Source organism: Microcaecilia unicolor, chromosome 7 (assembly GCF_901765095.1).
Source record: "Microcaecilia unicolor chromosome 7, aMicUni1.1, whole genome shotgun sequence".
In the NCBI taxonomy this organism is placed as follows: Eukaryota; Metazoa; Chordata; class Amphibia; order Gymnophiona; family Siphonopidae; genus Microcaecilia; species Microcaecilia unicolor.
The window spans coordinates 89640331-89655765 of NC_044037.1; the positions used below are offsets into that span (position 1 = coordinate 89640331).

The 15435-nt window shown below is 45.1% G+C and overlaps 1 protein-coding gene across 1 annotated transcript in view; it reads left to right on the plus strand.

Moving 5' to 3' along the window:
- MID2 (midline 2) overlaps positions 1-15435 on the plus strand; it is a 721370-nt gene that overhangs the window by 395324 nt on the left and 310611 nt on the right. The window contains exon 3 of the mRNA XM_030209458.1: positions 8308-8403. Within this exon, the coding sequence (XP_030065318.1) occupies positions 8308-8403 (96 nt within the window). The remainder of the gene's footprint in view (positions 1-8307; positions 8404-15435) is intronic.

Sequence of the window (15435 nt, forward strand, 5' to 3'; positions counted from 1 at the left end):
TGAATTTTCAGTCATTTGGGTGGGGGGGGGGGGGGGGTGAGTAAATCTATCAGTGTGCCTATATTTAAGCACATATTCTAAACAGGAAATCAGGTGCCTACGTTCCTTTATAAAATACTAGCACAACAGTGTTTTCCCCTCTTTTAGGTTTCCTTTGTTTTTGGCGCGCTCAGTGGAGCCCTCAGATCTGAGCTCCGTCCATGTGTTTCTCCCACAATGTTTCTGGTGCATGCCCTTTTTTATAGTCACCGTTGAGCCCTTTGATTTGGCCATGGCTGTTTTCCTTTCCATGTCATCACAGGTTCCCAGTGGCTGTAAGCGCTGTAGCCGGTGCAATAGGACCATCTCTGGAAAAGACACTCATTCTTGGTGTCGTCAGTGCTTGGGGCCTGAACATACCTCTTCTAGCAGTGTTCTATGCCTTCATATGAAGAAAAGAACCCAGCTGGCCAGAGAGACTCAAAGGGAAAAGAATTTTGGAGCATGTTCCGAAACCTCAGGGTTGGTTTCGGCATCGGCATCGACGTTGGCATCAGGAGTTGCATTGGGTGCATTGGTCCATATGACTGAGAGGCCTGTCTCAGACAATGGGAGCAGGCACACATTGATTGAGTCTCCACCTATCTCGATGCAGGCCACTGTGCAGGGCCCCTGAGACTGGTCACAATTGGACTTGACACCGAGGCAACATGGAGATTCAACATCATCCTCATAGGTACTGAGGAGCATCAATGACCAGCATTGGGCGAAGGCCAAGAAGTATTGGCATTGATCTCCCCTCGATGCATGGTGCCAGGAGCTATGGGGTTCCAAGGGAGCTGGTACCAACGCTTCTCGGGGACCGCTCCCCCTCCATAAAAGAGGTGCTGATGCGCAGGTCTCCACACAGCCAGGACCAGGCACCCATCTCGACCCCAGCAGTTCAGCAGTCTGTCTCTGAACCAGCACCCCACCCTTTCCTGATGGGCTCTCTTGATGAACACATCTGGGCCATACTCTCTGAGCTCTTGGTGGGGTTTTTACAGCAGTGCGCATTGGCATCTGGGGTGCTTGCACCAGCTGTGCCACTTCCTGCTGCCCCACAGGCCTGCGGTGAGGTCTCCGATGCCGGTGTTATATTCGGCACTGGTATTGACAGCTGCCCATGTGGGCACTCCCTTGACATCAGTGGAGAAAGTTTCGCTGGAGTAAAGGTTGGAACCCACTCCTCGATGCCCTTCTCGAGGACATGGCTCCTCAGATTCAAGGCAGGCTCAGTGTTGGCCGTCCCATGAGGAGTTTTTTGCCAACAACATTGAGTGTTCGTGGGAGTTCTATGGCATCCCATCTGACCACTCCCCTCCAGAGGAAATGGAGAAGTCTCTATCAGAATGACTTCCCTTCCAAGGTGTTGTGCTGCAAACGGCGGCTGCCATTTCCATTTGTTTGGAGATAGAGGATGAGCCCAGGGCTGAGATGTTCGAGATCCTGGACATGAATCTCCTCCTAGACAGGCTGTGATGGTCCCTCTTTACCGGATCCTGAAAGATGTTCAGGTGAAGAACAGGGAGTCCCCTCTGTCGGTCCCTGTCCTGCCCAAGAAGATACACATATTGTCCCCAATATTGCACCAACACTCCCATTCTAACTCAGACACATTCACTACTATCATCTCCTCACTTTTTTCATTTCCAATTTTTTATATTTGTCTTGAGCAAAAGAAAAGAAAATCAAACCCCGCCTCCAGATGAATCACTACCCATTCGGAATGAATTTCTTTTTCCTTAGTGAACGTCAGTCTACGCCAATTGTTACCCCCCCCCCCCCCCCTCACTTCTGGGTATGATGTAAGGTAAGCACTGGGTTCTGGTCCGCCTGTTATTAGTAGTCGTGGCTATGCGATTGAGCCTGTTTCACCAGAAGGGCAGGGATTCTATTCTAGGTACTTCCTTGTGCCCAAGAACACAGGGGGGATGTGTCCCATATAGACCTAAGGGCTCTGAACAAATTCCTGGCCAAAGAAAAGTTCAGGATGGTTTCCTTGGTCACGCTTCTCCCCATGATTCAGGAAAATGATTGGCTATGCACTCTGGACTTAAAGGATGCTTACACTCAACATTTCGATACTTCTAGGTCAGAGGAAATTTCAATTTCAGCTGGGGTCACATCACTTCCAGTACTGCGTGCTGCCTTTTGGCCTCTTGTCAGTTCCCATGGTTTTTACCAAGTGTCTTGCAGTAGTTACAGCGTCACTATGCAGGCTGGGAGGCCGTGTGTTCCGCTATCTGGACAATTGGCTGATGATGAGCACATTGAATGACGGTGCTCAGGTGTCCATGCAGAGAACTATTTGGGTGTTAGAGCTATAGGGTTTGTTTTAAAATACCCCAAGTCCCATCTCCATCCCATTCAGCAATTGGAGTTCATCAGAGCCCTGCTAGACACACAACAGGTGCAGGATTTTCTTCCTGTTCCAAGGGTGGACACACTTGTCACTCTTGCCACTTAGGTCTGAGCCAACCAGAAGGTCACAGCTTGGAAGATGTTGGGATTCTTAGGCCACATGGAGGGGCATTTTCGAAAGGGACGTCCACGTTTCGATTTGGATGTCCTTGCAAAACGTCCCGATCCAGGGACGGGGAAACCCGTATATTCGAAACAAGATGGACGTCCATCTTTCGTTTCGAAAATACTGTCAGGGACATCCAAATCCTTAAATTTGGTCGTCCTTAGAGATGGACGTCCCTAGACATGGACATTTCTGATTTTCAGTGATTTTCGAAACCAATGACACCCATGTCAGAAACGACCAAATGCAAGCCATTTGGTCATGAGAGGAGCCAGCATTTGTAGTGCACTGGTCCCCCTGACACCAACCGGGCACCCTAGGCGGCACTGCAGTGGACTTCAGAAATTGCTCCCAGGTACATAGCTCCCTTACCTTGTGTGCTGAGCCCCCCCAAAACCCACTACCCCCAACTGTACACCACTACCATAGCCCTTACGGGTGAAGGGGGGCACCTAGATGTGGGTACAGTGGGTTTGTGGTGGGTTTTCGAGGGCTCGCTTTTTCCTCCACAAACGTAACAGGAGGTGAGGGGGATGGTGCTGGGTCCGCCTGTCTGAAGTGCCCTCACCCACTAAAACTGCTCCAGGGACCTGCATACTGTTGTCATGGACCTGAGTATGACATCTGAGGTTGGCATAGAGGCTGACAAGACATATTTTGAAAGATGTTTTTTGAAGGTGGGAGGGGGTTAGTGACCACTGGGGGAGTAATGGGAGGTCATCCCCAATTCTCTCCAGTGGTCATCTGGTCAGTTCGGGCACCTTTTTGTGCCTTAGTCATAATAAAAACAGGTTCATGTGAAAATATTCAAGTGTTCATCAGGGACGTCCTTCTTTTTTTCTATTATAGGTTAAGGACGTCCAAGTGTTAGTCACACCCAAGTCCCGCCTTCACTATGCCTCTGACATGCCCCCTTGAACTTTGGCCATCCCTGCGACGGAGTGCAGTTGGGGACATCCAAAATCAGCTTTCAATTATACTGATTTGAATGTCCCTGGGAGAAGGATGTCCATCTTCCGATTTATGTCAAAAGATGGACGTCCTTCTCTTTTAAAAACGAGCCAAATGGTCTCCACTGTCCATGTCATGCTCATGACACATCTTCACATGAGATCTGCTCAGTGGACCCTAGCTTCCCAGTGGTGCCAAGCCTCGGGGAACCTAGTGGATGTCATCCTAGTAACACGAGTTGATTCAATCTCTCCTTTGGTGGGACACCGGTCCAATTTGACTGTGGGACTTCCATTTCAATTTCCTCAGCCCCAGAAGGTGCTGACGACAGATGCATCCCACCTGTGGTGGTGGTGGTGGTGGGGGGGGGGGGGTCATGTAGATGGGATTTACACCAAGGGTGCTTGGTCATCTCAGAAATCAGATATTCAGATCAACCTCTTGGAGCTATGGGCAATCTGGAATGCTCTAAAGGATTTCAGAGATTGGCTGTCCAACCAAATTGTACTCATTCAAACAGACAATCAGGTTGTAGTGTACTACACCAACAGGCAGGGCGGTACTGGATCACACTCAGTGTCAGAGACTATCCGGATGTGGCAGTGGGCAGTTCAGCATGGGATGCTTCTCAGGGCCACTGACCTGGCGACCAAGTCCAACAGCTTGGCTGATAGACTGAGCAAGGTCGTGCAACTACACGAGTGGTCACTCAACATGGGCATTGCGCCGCAAGATCTTCCAAGTGTGGGGCACTCTCTTGGTGGACCTCTTTGCCACTCAACTCAATCACAAAGTCCCTCAGTTCTGTTCCAGACTCCAGGCCCACAACCTTATTCATCAGGGGTCAGGTCTTCTGTATGCATATCCTCCCATCCCTCTGGTGAGGAAGACTTTGCTGAAACTCAAGCAAGACCACAAAACCATTATCCTGATCGTGCCATATTGGCCCAGGCAAATTTGTTTCCCTCTTCTTCTGGAGTTGTCCTCCAAAGAACCTTAGAGATTGGAGTATTTTCCCACTCTCATCACACAGAAAAGGGGATCTCTTCTGCATCCCAACCTCCAGTCTCTGGCCCTCATGGCCTGGATATTGAGAGCTTAGAATTTGCTTCTTTGCATCCTCCTGAGGGTACCTCCCAGGTATTGCTGGTTTCCAGGAAAGATTCCATAAAGAGGTGTTACTCTTTCAAGTGGAAGAGGTTTGCCATCTGGTGGGAGGTCAAAACCCTAGATCCCCTTACTTGCCCTATACAGATTCTGCTTGAATACCTTCTACACCTTTCTGAATCTGGTCTCAAACCCAACTCTGTAAGGGTTCACCTTAGTGCAATTAGTGCTTGCCATCACTGTGTAGAGGGTAAGCCCATCTCTGGACAGCCTCTAGTTGTTTTCTTCATGAGAGGTTTGCTTTTCACAAAGCCCCCTGTCAAACCTCCATTTGTGTCATGGGACCTCAATGTCATACTCACCCAGGTGATGGAAGCTCCTTTTGAACTGCTGGATTCCTGTCATCTGAATTACTTGACCTGGAAGGTCCTATTTTTGGTGGCTGTCACTTCAGCTCACAGGATCAGTGAGCATCAAGGCCTAGTAGCAGATTCACCTTACACTAAAGTTCAGCATAACAAAGTAGTTCTTTGCACGCACCTTAAGTTCCTGCCTAAGATTGTGTTGGGGTTGCATCTGAACCAGTGAATTGTTTTTCCAATGTTCTTTCCCAACCACATGCCTATCCTGGCAAAAGCACACTGCACACCTTGGACTGCAAGTGAGCACTGGCCTTTTATTTGGAACAGACTAGGTCCTACAGACAGTCCACCCACAGTGTCAGAGCCATGGCTGCATCGGTAGCCCACTTGAGGACACCCTCCATTGAAGAAATTTGCAAGGCTGTGATATGGTCTTCAGCCCACACATTCACATCACACTACTGCCAGGAACAGGATACCTGACACAATAGTCGGTTTAGACAGACAGTTCTGCAGAATTTGTTTGGGGTCTAGAATCCAACTCCACCCCCCCTAGGCTCATTTTGTTCTGTTCCAGGCTGCAATCTCACACAATTATATATAGGTAAATTACTATTTTGTCTTTGCCATTGCGAGGTCCAATTGATTGATGGTTGTTGTTTTCGGTGAGCCTGGTAGCTAGAGATTCCCACATGTGAGAATATGGCCTGCTTGTTCTCTGAGAAAGCAAAGCTACTTACCTGTAGCAGGTGCTCTCTGAGGACAGCAGGCCATTCTCACATACCCTCCCACCTCCCCTTGGAGTTGTCTCCTTTTTGTAGTATGCTATAATATTGTACTGATGGTTCCGCACTCTCATGGCGGGCAGGAAGGCACTTGCGCATGTGGAGATGCGCGTAGTCTATATTTCAAGACCTGCTATACAAAACATAGACCAAAACACAATAATCTCAAATGAAAAAAAAATGCAAAGAGAGAAGTTTTCCATCTTCTCCTGAAAGAATATTATGAAGAATCTAACCTAAATAACAAAGGTAGATCATTCCAAACTGAGACAGAGAAAATAGAAAAAGAAGCTTTCCAATGTTTACTATATCTTAAACCAATAGGAGAGGGATAGAAAAGTAAATAGTGGTTCTTGGAGCGACGTATGTTATTACAAGAAGAAAATTTCAACTGATTAACCAAAGAATCAGGAGCAGAACCATAAATTGCCTTATGAATAAAACATAAAGCTTTAAACCTCACTCTTGCATGCACTGGAAGCCAATGAAGAGTTTTCAGAAAAGTATTCTATAACCGCAGATCCATGCAGAGCTACCATTACAGAACTGACACTTAGCGTCCAAGTGATTGGTGCCTAAATTTTGGAGACCTTTCTTGAATCTACCTCGCAGTGCATATAGTCCCCACAAAATTTAAAACCATCTAACCAGCCAGGAATGGCTCCTGGCTGGTTAAATGGCATTTAGCTGCCTGGCAATATTCAGCAGAGATAGCCGGTTATCTCCCGCTGAATATTGCCAGTTAGAGCAATCACCGGCTACGTTTGGCAGCCAAATTTGGTCGCCAAAACAGCAGACCTATCTTTGGCTGTTTTAAACGTAACCAGCCAGCGCTGAATATCGGCTTGGCCGGTTAAATTTAAACCGGCCAAAAAACACCCGGATATTCAAAGCTGGTCACCGGAAACAGCCCAGCTCTGAATATCCGAGCTGACTGCCGACCACAGGAATTAGCCAGTTTTCCTCCAGTGGTCTAAATATCAGGCCCACTGTGTTTAATTTAAGTTTACTGAAACACCTAAACTAAATGGATAGTGGTGGCAGTGGTCAGTAGCAAATATATATATAAATACTTTGGTGTCCTTTTGGTAAGCTGCGGTAAGCAGTAAATTGAGCTTACTGCAGCTTAAAAATGGCTTACCACAGGGTCACTGGGGCATCCCATGATAAGTTCCGAATGTGCATGCTCTAAAAAATATATATACTTTTTTGGCCAAGGGGGCGTTTCTAGGAGGCAGAGAGTAGGTGTTTCTGTGCTAATCAGTTACTATGTTGGCATTGCCATGCACTAATTAATTAGCACAGAATTGGTACATGAGCCCTTATTGCCTACAAAATAGGTGGCGATAAGGGCTCATGCACTAATTTTTATTAATGGCTATGTGCTAATGGCAACATTACCTTATGGCCATTGATTCAGAAAATGGAAAATCAGCCATTTTCTAGCTGCTGTAGAAAAGGCCTTAGTGCGCGGGAAAGACAGCTCTGTAAAAGGACCCCATAATATTTAACTATTGTCACTGGCATTTAAAGAAATACTTTGACTGTTGTCACTAAATACTGACCCTATTGAAAACAGGTAAAAGAATGCAGAGTTGTAAAATATTGAACAGTGTTGTTTTTCTTAATGAAAGGGTAAGTACAGTGGGATGAAGACACGTTTCCACAACTCCATAAGCATTTTGTGGGAAATTCCATAAGGGGGAGTATACTTTAAATGATGAAGTACGTGCCTACTTTGCTGTATCTTAATAATTTATATGTGGATGTATCAACATACGCTAGTAAATGAACCCTTACAGAATACCGACTAGATGCAAAGCACGCTCCATGATATGATGGCATGTATTTTGATGGTGGGCATGCTCTGAAGTGGAATTTGGGTGGAGCCCCTAAGCATGCACCTAGATTATGAAACACTTTAATTTACATGCACACATGACCTATATTGGTGTGGACATTTACACCTACCCTAGGGCTAGTGTAAATTCCTATTCCTGCTACTTAACATTAGTATTGTATAAAATAGGCCCCTTCTTACCCTCTTATCCTACGCATCCTGTTATAAAATTACCCTTTTTGAGACTGATTTTGTAAGTTGCCTTGGGGACCTTTTACAATGGCGCGGAAGGCTCTATGCACATGCAGCGTGCGCCAAAACGAGACTACCGCCAGGCTAGCTTGCCCCTCTGGTGGTAATTTTGGATTTGGTGTGCGCCCATATCGCCAGGACAAAGAGTTTTAAAAATTTTTTCTTATCGCACGTTTAATTTTTGGCGTTAATAAGCAGTTGTGCATGCATCGTTGTGATATAAGCTGCTCAGAATTCACATTTCTACTTTGGGGTCTCATTTCTCCTGCTTATGCAAATTACAGAGGAAAGAGATCCTCTCTGTCCAGTGACATTGGTTAAGTCTATAGACCTGAGACAAATATCTTTCTGATCTAAGCTACTCATAAATTCAGATTTCAGCTTTGGTATCTCATCTGTGCTGCTCATGCTGATGTACTGCTTTTTTTTTTTTGTCCTTTTGTTTCCATTCTCTGGTGACAGCAAACTCTGGAGATGAACCTCAGCAACTTGGTGAAGCGCAACAGTGAACTTGAAAACCAGATGGCCAAATTGATCCAGATCTGTCAGCAGGTAGAGGTGAGTGAGAAAAGCGCCAGTCCAAAAGCTGCTGATTATGGGGACTGTGGATCCTCTCCCTCCCCCAGGATTCTTACCTGGAGGAGGAGAGAAGCAAAATAAATGAAACTGGACTTGTACAAAATTGCCAAATCTAAGGACTATGCAGTGATTGGGCACAATCCCTCCGATATTTAAAACCATTTAACTGGCCAGGAGCGGCAATAGTCAGCGGGAGATAGCCGGCTATCTCCTGCTAAATATTGTCGGTTATCGCTTAGCGGATAGCTGGTTATATTGTCCCCAATATTAGTAATGCTGCCTATCCTGCGTTACCAGTTTTGTTACTCATTGGGCAAACGTGTAAAACTTGCATGTTACTTGCAGGTGTGATATGCTTTGGTACAGCTTAGCATGTATTTTCTGCATTATAATCTGTACTAATTAATTCATCAATTTATATATTTGCAAGATTTATAATCCACACATTCAGGTAAGACCATTATGAGGACCAACAGTAGGAATACTTAATGAAAAGTATGACCTATAAAAACGCAGTGCAGTCCACAAAAGCAGAACACACTTCTTCAAACGTTAAAAGGCTTTTATTCTGGCCACTTTAAAACACAACCCAACGTGGCCACATTTTGCCTTTCTAGAGGCTGCGTCAGGGGTTAACAACCATTAGGGTCCCAAAGCTCACAAACACCTAATAGTAGATTAGGCCAAACCAAAAGCAGCAAAGAAAACAGCTCAGCAGCTAGCAGCGGGATTCTCACACAAAAAGAGTGTCTTCTCCGCTCTCAATATTGTCTTCTATTGAGAGAGGAGACACTCTTTTTGTGTGAGAATCCTGCTGCTAGCTGCTGAGCCGTTTTCTTTGCTACTTTTGGTTTGGACTAATCTACTAACTATTAGGTGTTTGTGCCCTTTGGGACCCTAATGGTTGTTAACCCCTGATGCAGCCTCTAGAGAGGCAAAACGTGGCCACGTCGGGTTGTGTTTTTAAAGTGGCCAGAATAAAAGCCCTTTAACTTTTGAAGACGGCTGTTCTGCTTATATGGACTGTACTGCCTTGATTTTCTCTCCTCACATGCTATTCTTGACCCACTACAATCTGGTTTTTGCCCTCTCCACTCAACCGAAACTGCGCTTACTAAAGTCTCCAATGACCTATTACTGGCTAAATCCAGAGGTCTCTATTCCATCCTCATCCTTCTTGATCTTTCCGCTGCTTTTGACACTGTTGATCATAGCATACTCCTCGATACCCTGTCCTCACTTGGATTCCAGGGCTCTGTCCTTTCCTGGTTCTCTTCCTACCTCACCCTCCGCACCTTCAGTGTTCACTCTGGTGGATCCTCTTCTACTTCTATCCCTCTGCCTGTCGGCGTACCTCAGGGTTCTGTTCTTGGTCCCCTCCTCTTTTCTATTTACACTTCTTCCCTTGGTTCATTAATCTCATCCCATGGCTTTTCCTACCATCTCTATGCTGATGACTCCCAAATCTAACTTTCTACCCCTGATATCTCACCTTGCATCCAAACCAAAGTTTCAGCGTGCTTGTCTGACATTGCTGTCTGGATGTCTCAATGCCACCTGAAATTAAACATGACCAAAACCGAGCTTCTCATTTTTCCCCCCAAACCCACCTCCCCACTCCCCCCATTTTCTATTTCTGTTGATGGCTCTCTCATTCTCCCTGTCTCCTCAGCTCGAAACCTTGGGGTCATCTTTGACTCTTCTCTCTCCTTCTCTACTCATATCCAGCAGATCGCCAAGACCTGTCGTTTCTTTCTTTACAACATCCGTAAAATCCGCCCCTTTCTTTCCGAGCACTCTACCAAAGCCCTCGTCCACACCCTTATCACCTCTCGTTTAGACTACTGCAATCTGCTTCTTGCTGGTCTCCCACTTAGTCACCTCTCCCCTCTCCAATCGGTTCAAAACTCTGCTGCCCGTCTCGTCTTCCGCCAGGGTCGCTTTACTCATACTACCCCTCTCCTCAAGTCGCTTTACTGGCTCCCTATCCGTTTTCGCATCCTGTTCAAACTTCTTTTACTAACCTATAAATGTACTCACTCTGCTGCTCCCCAGTATCTCTCCACACTCGTCCTTCCCTACACCCCTTCCCATGCACTCCGCTCCATGGATAAATCCTTCTTATTTGTTCCCTTCTCCACTACTGCCAACTCCAGACTTTGCGCCTTCTGTTTCGCTGCACCCTATGCCTGGAATAAACTTCCTGAGCCCCTACGTCTTGCCCCATCCTTGACCACCTTTAAATCTAGACTGAAAGCCCACCTCTTTAACATTGCTTTTGACTCGTAACCACTTGTAACCACTCGCCTCCACCTACCCTCCTCTCCTCCTTCCTGTACACATTAATTGATTTGATTACTTTATTTTTTGTCTATTAGATTGTAAGCACTTTGAGCAGGGACTGTCTTTCTTCTATGTTTGTGCAGCGCTGCGTACGCCTTGTAGCGCTATAGAAATGCTAAATAGTAGTAGTAGTAGTACTGCTTTTTCTGCAGAACTTTGGTTTTCTCTTCAGGATTTTCTAAACTTTAAAAACGAGCAGGAGCATGAAATAACCTCTTGCACTAACCACAAAAGATAGAAAACAAAAGGAAAGGCTGCATAAAACAACAATAAAAATCAGAAACAATAATACTGAGAAACATAAGGAAAGAAAAGGTGGGAGAACCCCAAAGGGTCAACAACGGGCTGAAGGAAAAATAATTCTCAAGAAACCCTGCTCAGTGAAATCTGGGTACACATGGCAAAAAAGGCCAAGAAGTTAACTTGAAATTTGATGATAGAAGGCTCAGACCAAAGATCTGGAAGGAGCTTATTCCAGAGTAATGGAGCCAAATAACCAAAGGCTATAGACTAAGATAACTAAAGATGGAATAACCAAATCATGGTAGTTAGAAGAATGCAAGGCCCTAAGGGGCTGGTGAGGGAGTACAAGAGATGATAGATAAGATGAAGTTCCTGAATGATAAGCTTTGTGTGTAAAGATCAACTCTTAAATTGTATTCTGTAAGACAGAGGGAGTCGATTTTGCTGTACTAGAAAAGGAGTAATGTGGTCAAATTTATGAGCACTGTAAAAGACTTCAACTGTGGAAAAAAAAAAAGGGCGTCCCTGACAAGCACTTAGACGACTTTACCTGGTCGTGTATTTCTTATGACCAAGGTACAGAAAGGTGCCCGAACTAACCAGATGACCACCGGAGAGAATCGGGGATGACCTCCCCTTACTCCCCCAGCATCGGTATGCCTTAAATTTAGGTCCTTGCAGTTACACTAGCCATTGTTCAGGTGTACCTTTGGGTGCCTAAATGCGGCAAGGACACATATAACTCCAGTGTTTTAAAAGTTTTCCCCTAGATTCTGTATATGGTGCCCAAACTTGGGCACGCTTCTGAGATACGTGGACAAATTAATTGGTTAATAAGTTCTAAACCATCAATAACTGGGTTGCAACCACCAATTACTGATGTTAATTGGCACTCATTAAAATTTGAACAGGCTGTTCACTATTCTATAAGGCAAGATACCTAACTCCCGTAGCATGTATCCCCAAGGGGGGGCGTGGCCATGGGAGGGGAATGGGCATTTCAGGAGCATTCCAAAAAGTTACGCATGTAGTTATAGAATTCTGGGTAAGCATGTGTTATGATTCTGTTTAACTCTGCTAGTCAGACAGGGGAATGCCTGGAACCGTTCCTGATTGGCCCATCTGGGCTGAGCTGACGTCAGTCTGATCTACTTAAGCTTACCCTTCCCTACAACCCTTGCTTTGGCGATGCCCTTTGTTTTTTGCTGAAGCCTTACCTTGCACTGTTTGAGCTTTTGCTCTGTGTGTTGTGGAGTTTGTTTTCTCCTTCCTTGCTGTAGCCCTCTGTTGTTCTGTCTCAGTGTGCTTGCTGCTTCCAGCGTGTGTCTGATTACCCCTCTTCCCTCACCTGTGATTTCCTCTATTTGACTGTGGTACTTTGTGGTAAACTCATTTATCATTCTGTTCCAGGTTGTTTGTTTTGTTTCCCTTGGAGTTATCCTTTGTGCTGTGTTTGCATTTTGTTGTATCTTTGTGGCAGACTCCAGACCTTTGTTTCTTTCTGTGGGGTCTTCCCTGTGTTTACGTTAACCGGCAGTGTTCCTGCCTATGGCAGCTGTGTGTTCAGAGCCTGGTTAAAATTCTTTGACTGCAGTATTTTGCCTGCCTCTGGCAGCTGAGTGTTTGGAGCAGTCTTTCCCTTGTGACTGTTTTAATTCTTTTTTGCTGTCACTACCCTCGCTATTACTGTGTATTGCTCTTTCTGAGCGGGGTGCGTCTCAAGCCTGGCTCTGTATTTTTTGCTGGCTTTTCCCTCTCCTGTCTGCTGGGGGTCTCTGCTCTCTGTATCCATATTTCTCAGTTCCTCATTTCCTTTGTGTGCTGTGGGGTACAGCCTGACGTGTTTCCTATAGTTACCTCTCTTAGTTCATTTTTCCCTTGTGTCCTTAGCGAGCACTTAGTGTGTTGGTGCTCTAGTCCCCGTGGAGACACATCGTTTTTTCTTTCTCCCTTCCCTGGGTTTGAGTCGGTTCCGGTTACACCGTGAGGCCCGTATGACTGTATTCTAAGCAAGTGGGTTCCCTATAGGCCGTGAAGCCCGCCTGAATGCCCTATCTTCCCCTTTCTGGTAGTGCAAGTTGGTCGCGTGTGTGTGTGCAGGGCTTGGTAGCTGGGGTGGCATATAGTACCTGTTTGGTCCATCCTAGGCCTTGGCCTAAAAGCTATACTAGGCCTCGGCCTAGGCTGAAGGGCTCACGACCAGCCTGACAACGTGCCTAACTTGGGTGTCAGGTCTCATCAGACATGTCTGGTGTGAAAATCGGCATGGTTTCCAGATATTCTTAGCAAAACAGCAAAAGTAGAGCCTGACAAATGTGCAAACCAATAGGGAGATGATATCAAAAACCAGTTTATTCAGAATATTCATATCAAGGACCCGACACTGTCCGTGTTTCGGCGCCAAAGCGCCTGCCTCAGGGGTCACAATCAACTTTCTCTGAGAAGAAGCTGATAGGCTTGAATAATTCCTTTATGTATGCAAGTTAATCCACAGAGAGAACAAAAGAACAGCCAACCGATCAGCATGGTGTTTGCTGATCGGTTGGCTGTTCTTTTGTTCTCTCTGTGGATTAACTTGCATACATAAAGGAATTATTCAAGCCTATCAGCTTCTTCTCAGAGAAAGTTGATTGTGACCCCTGAGGCAGGCGCTTTGGCACCGAAACACGGACCGTGTCGGGTCCTTGATATGAATATTCTGAATAAACTGGTTTTTGATATCATCTCCCTATTGGTTTGCGCATTTGTCAGCCTCTACTTTGCTGTTTTGCTTTGACTTTCCATGGAGGCTCCTCCTGTCTTCTTGTCTTTCTTTCCAGATATTCTTTACAGTATGTATACTGTGGGATGCCTTATGCACTTGACCATGTCTGTCCACCTTGTTTTTCAATTTATGCTTGTAATATTCCTGTCAGTGAAGCATTTAACAGAATAGTTGGCCTTCAACAGAAGTTAATGACCAGATTGCAATGACTCCAAAATACAGCAGCTAGGATGATTTTTTGTTGCGCTAAATATGACAGTTTCTCCATTGCTGAAAAATCTTCATTGGCTTGCAGAGCATGTAAGAATGTTGTTTAAAGTTTTATGGAATGTTGTTTAAAGTTTTATGTTTTATCCATAAGACAATTTATGGTTCTCCGGATTCTCTGGTTAACCAACTGAATGTTTGTTCTTCTTCTTTTAATAATATACGTCGTTCTAAAAATCATTGCATACTGTTCTATCCTCCTATAAGTTTAAGATACAGTAAACACTGGAAAGCTTCTTGTAGTACTTTTTTCTGTTTAAGTTTGGAATGATTTGCCTTTGGTACTTAGGTTAGACAGTTCATATTACTAGGCTATAATCTATATGAATTGTATTTCTTTTTTAAATTTCAAGTTATTGTGTTTTCTGGTGTATATTTTGTATAGTAAACCTTTAAATATTGTAAACTGCTTAGGACCTTTTTATTTATTTATTTGTTACATTTGTACCCCACATTTTCCCACCTATTTGCAGGCTCAATGTGGTTTACATAGTACCGTAAAGGCATTTGCCAGGTCGGTTGATAACAAATACATGGTTATGTAGTGCTTGAATGAGGTAGTTATAGAGGGTCGAAGGTAATGAGGATTGTATATTGTCCGGTACGATCATTGTCATGCTGTGTTGCGGGGCGAAGGGTTTACGTTGGATCATTGGGGTATGCCTTTTTGAAGAGGGTGGTTTTTAGTGATTTCCTGGATTTTGGGATTCTGTGATTTTTGGATTCTGTGGTATATAAATTACTACTACTACTTATCATTTCTATAGCGCTACTAGACGTATGTAGCGCTGTACACTTGAACATGAAGAGACAGTCCCTGCTCGAAAGAGCTTATAATCTAATTAGGACACACAAACAGGACAAACAAGAGATAAGGGAATATTAAAGTGAGGATGATAAAATAAGGGTTCTGAACAAGTGAATAAGGGTTAGGAGTTAAAAGCAGTATCAAAAAGGTTTGGATTAGATTAGATTTAGTGCTGATTTTTTGGATGCCCATTTTTGACTGCTATTTATAGAATTTCCCCTATGTTCATAACTGGGAGCACCAGCCATGTCCTTGTATATGCCATTATGCCCTTAGGGGGCCTTTTAGAAAGCCACGCTAGCCTTTTTGGCTTGTGGTAAAAGTCAATTGGCTGTAAATACTCAGGCAGCCACAGTAAAGGGAAAGATGGGTGCCGGAGACAGGGCAGTGTATGGGAGAGTGGCATCTCGGCCCGGGGGGGGGGGGGGGCGGCATGTTAGCTCCGCCTCAGGCAGCATCTTGCTTTGGGCTGGCCCTGCTATTGTGACTTCCCTTACTCCATCCAGTGGACAGTTGCTCAATCTAGAGCACCTTTCTGTAATATGGACATGCCAAGTACCAGGTCTAAATATGGATGTCCATCTTT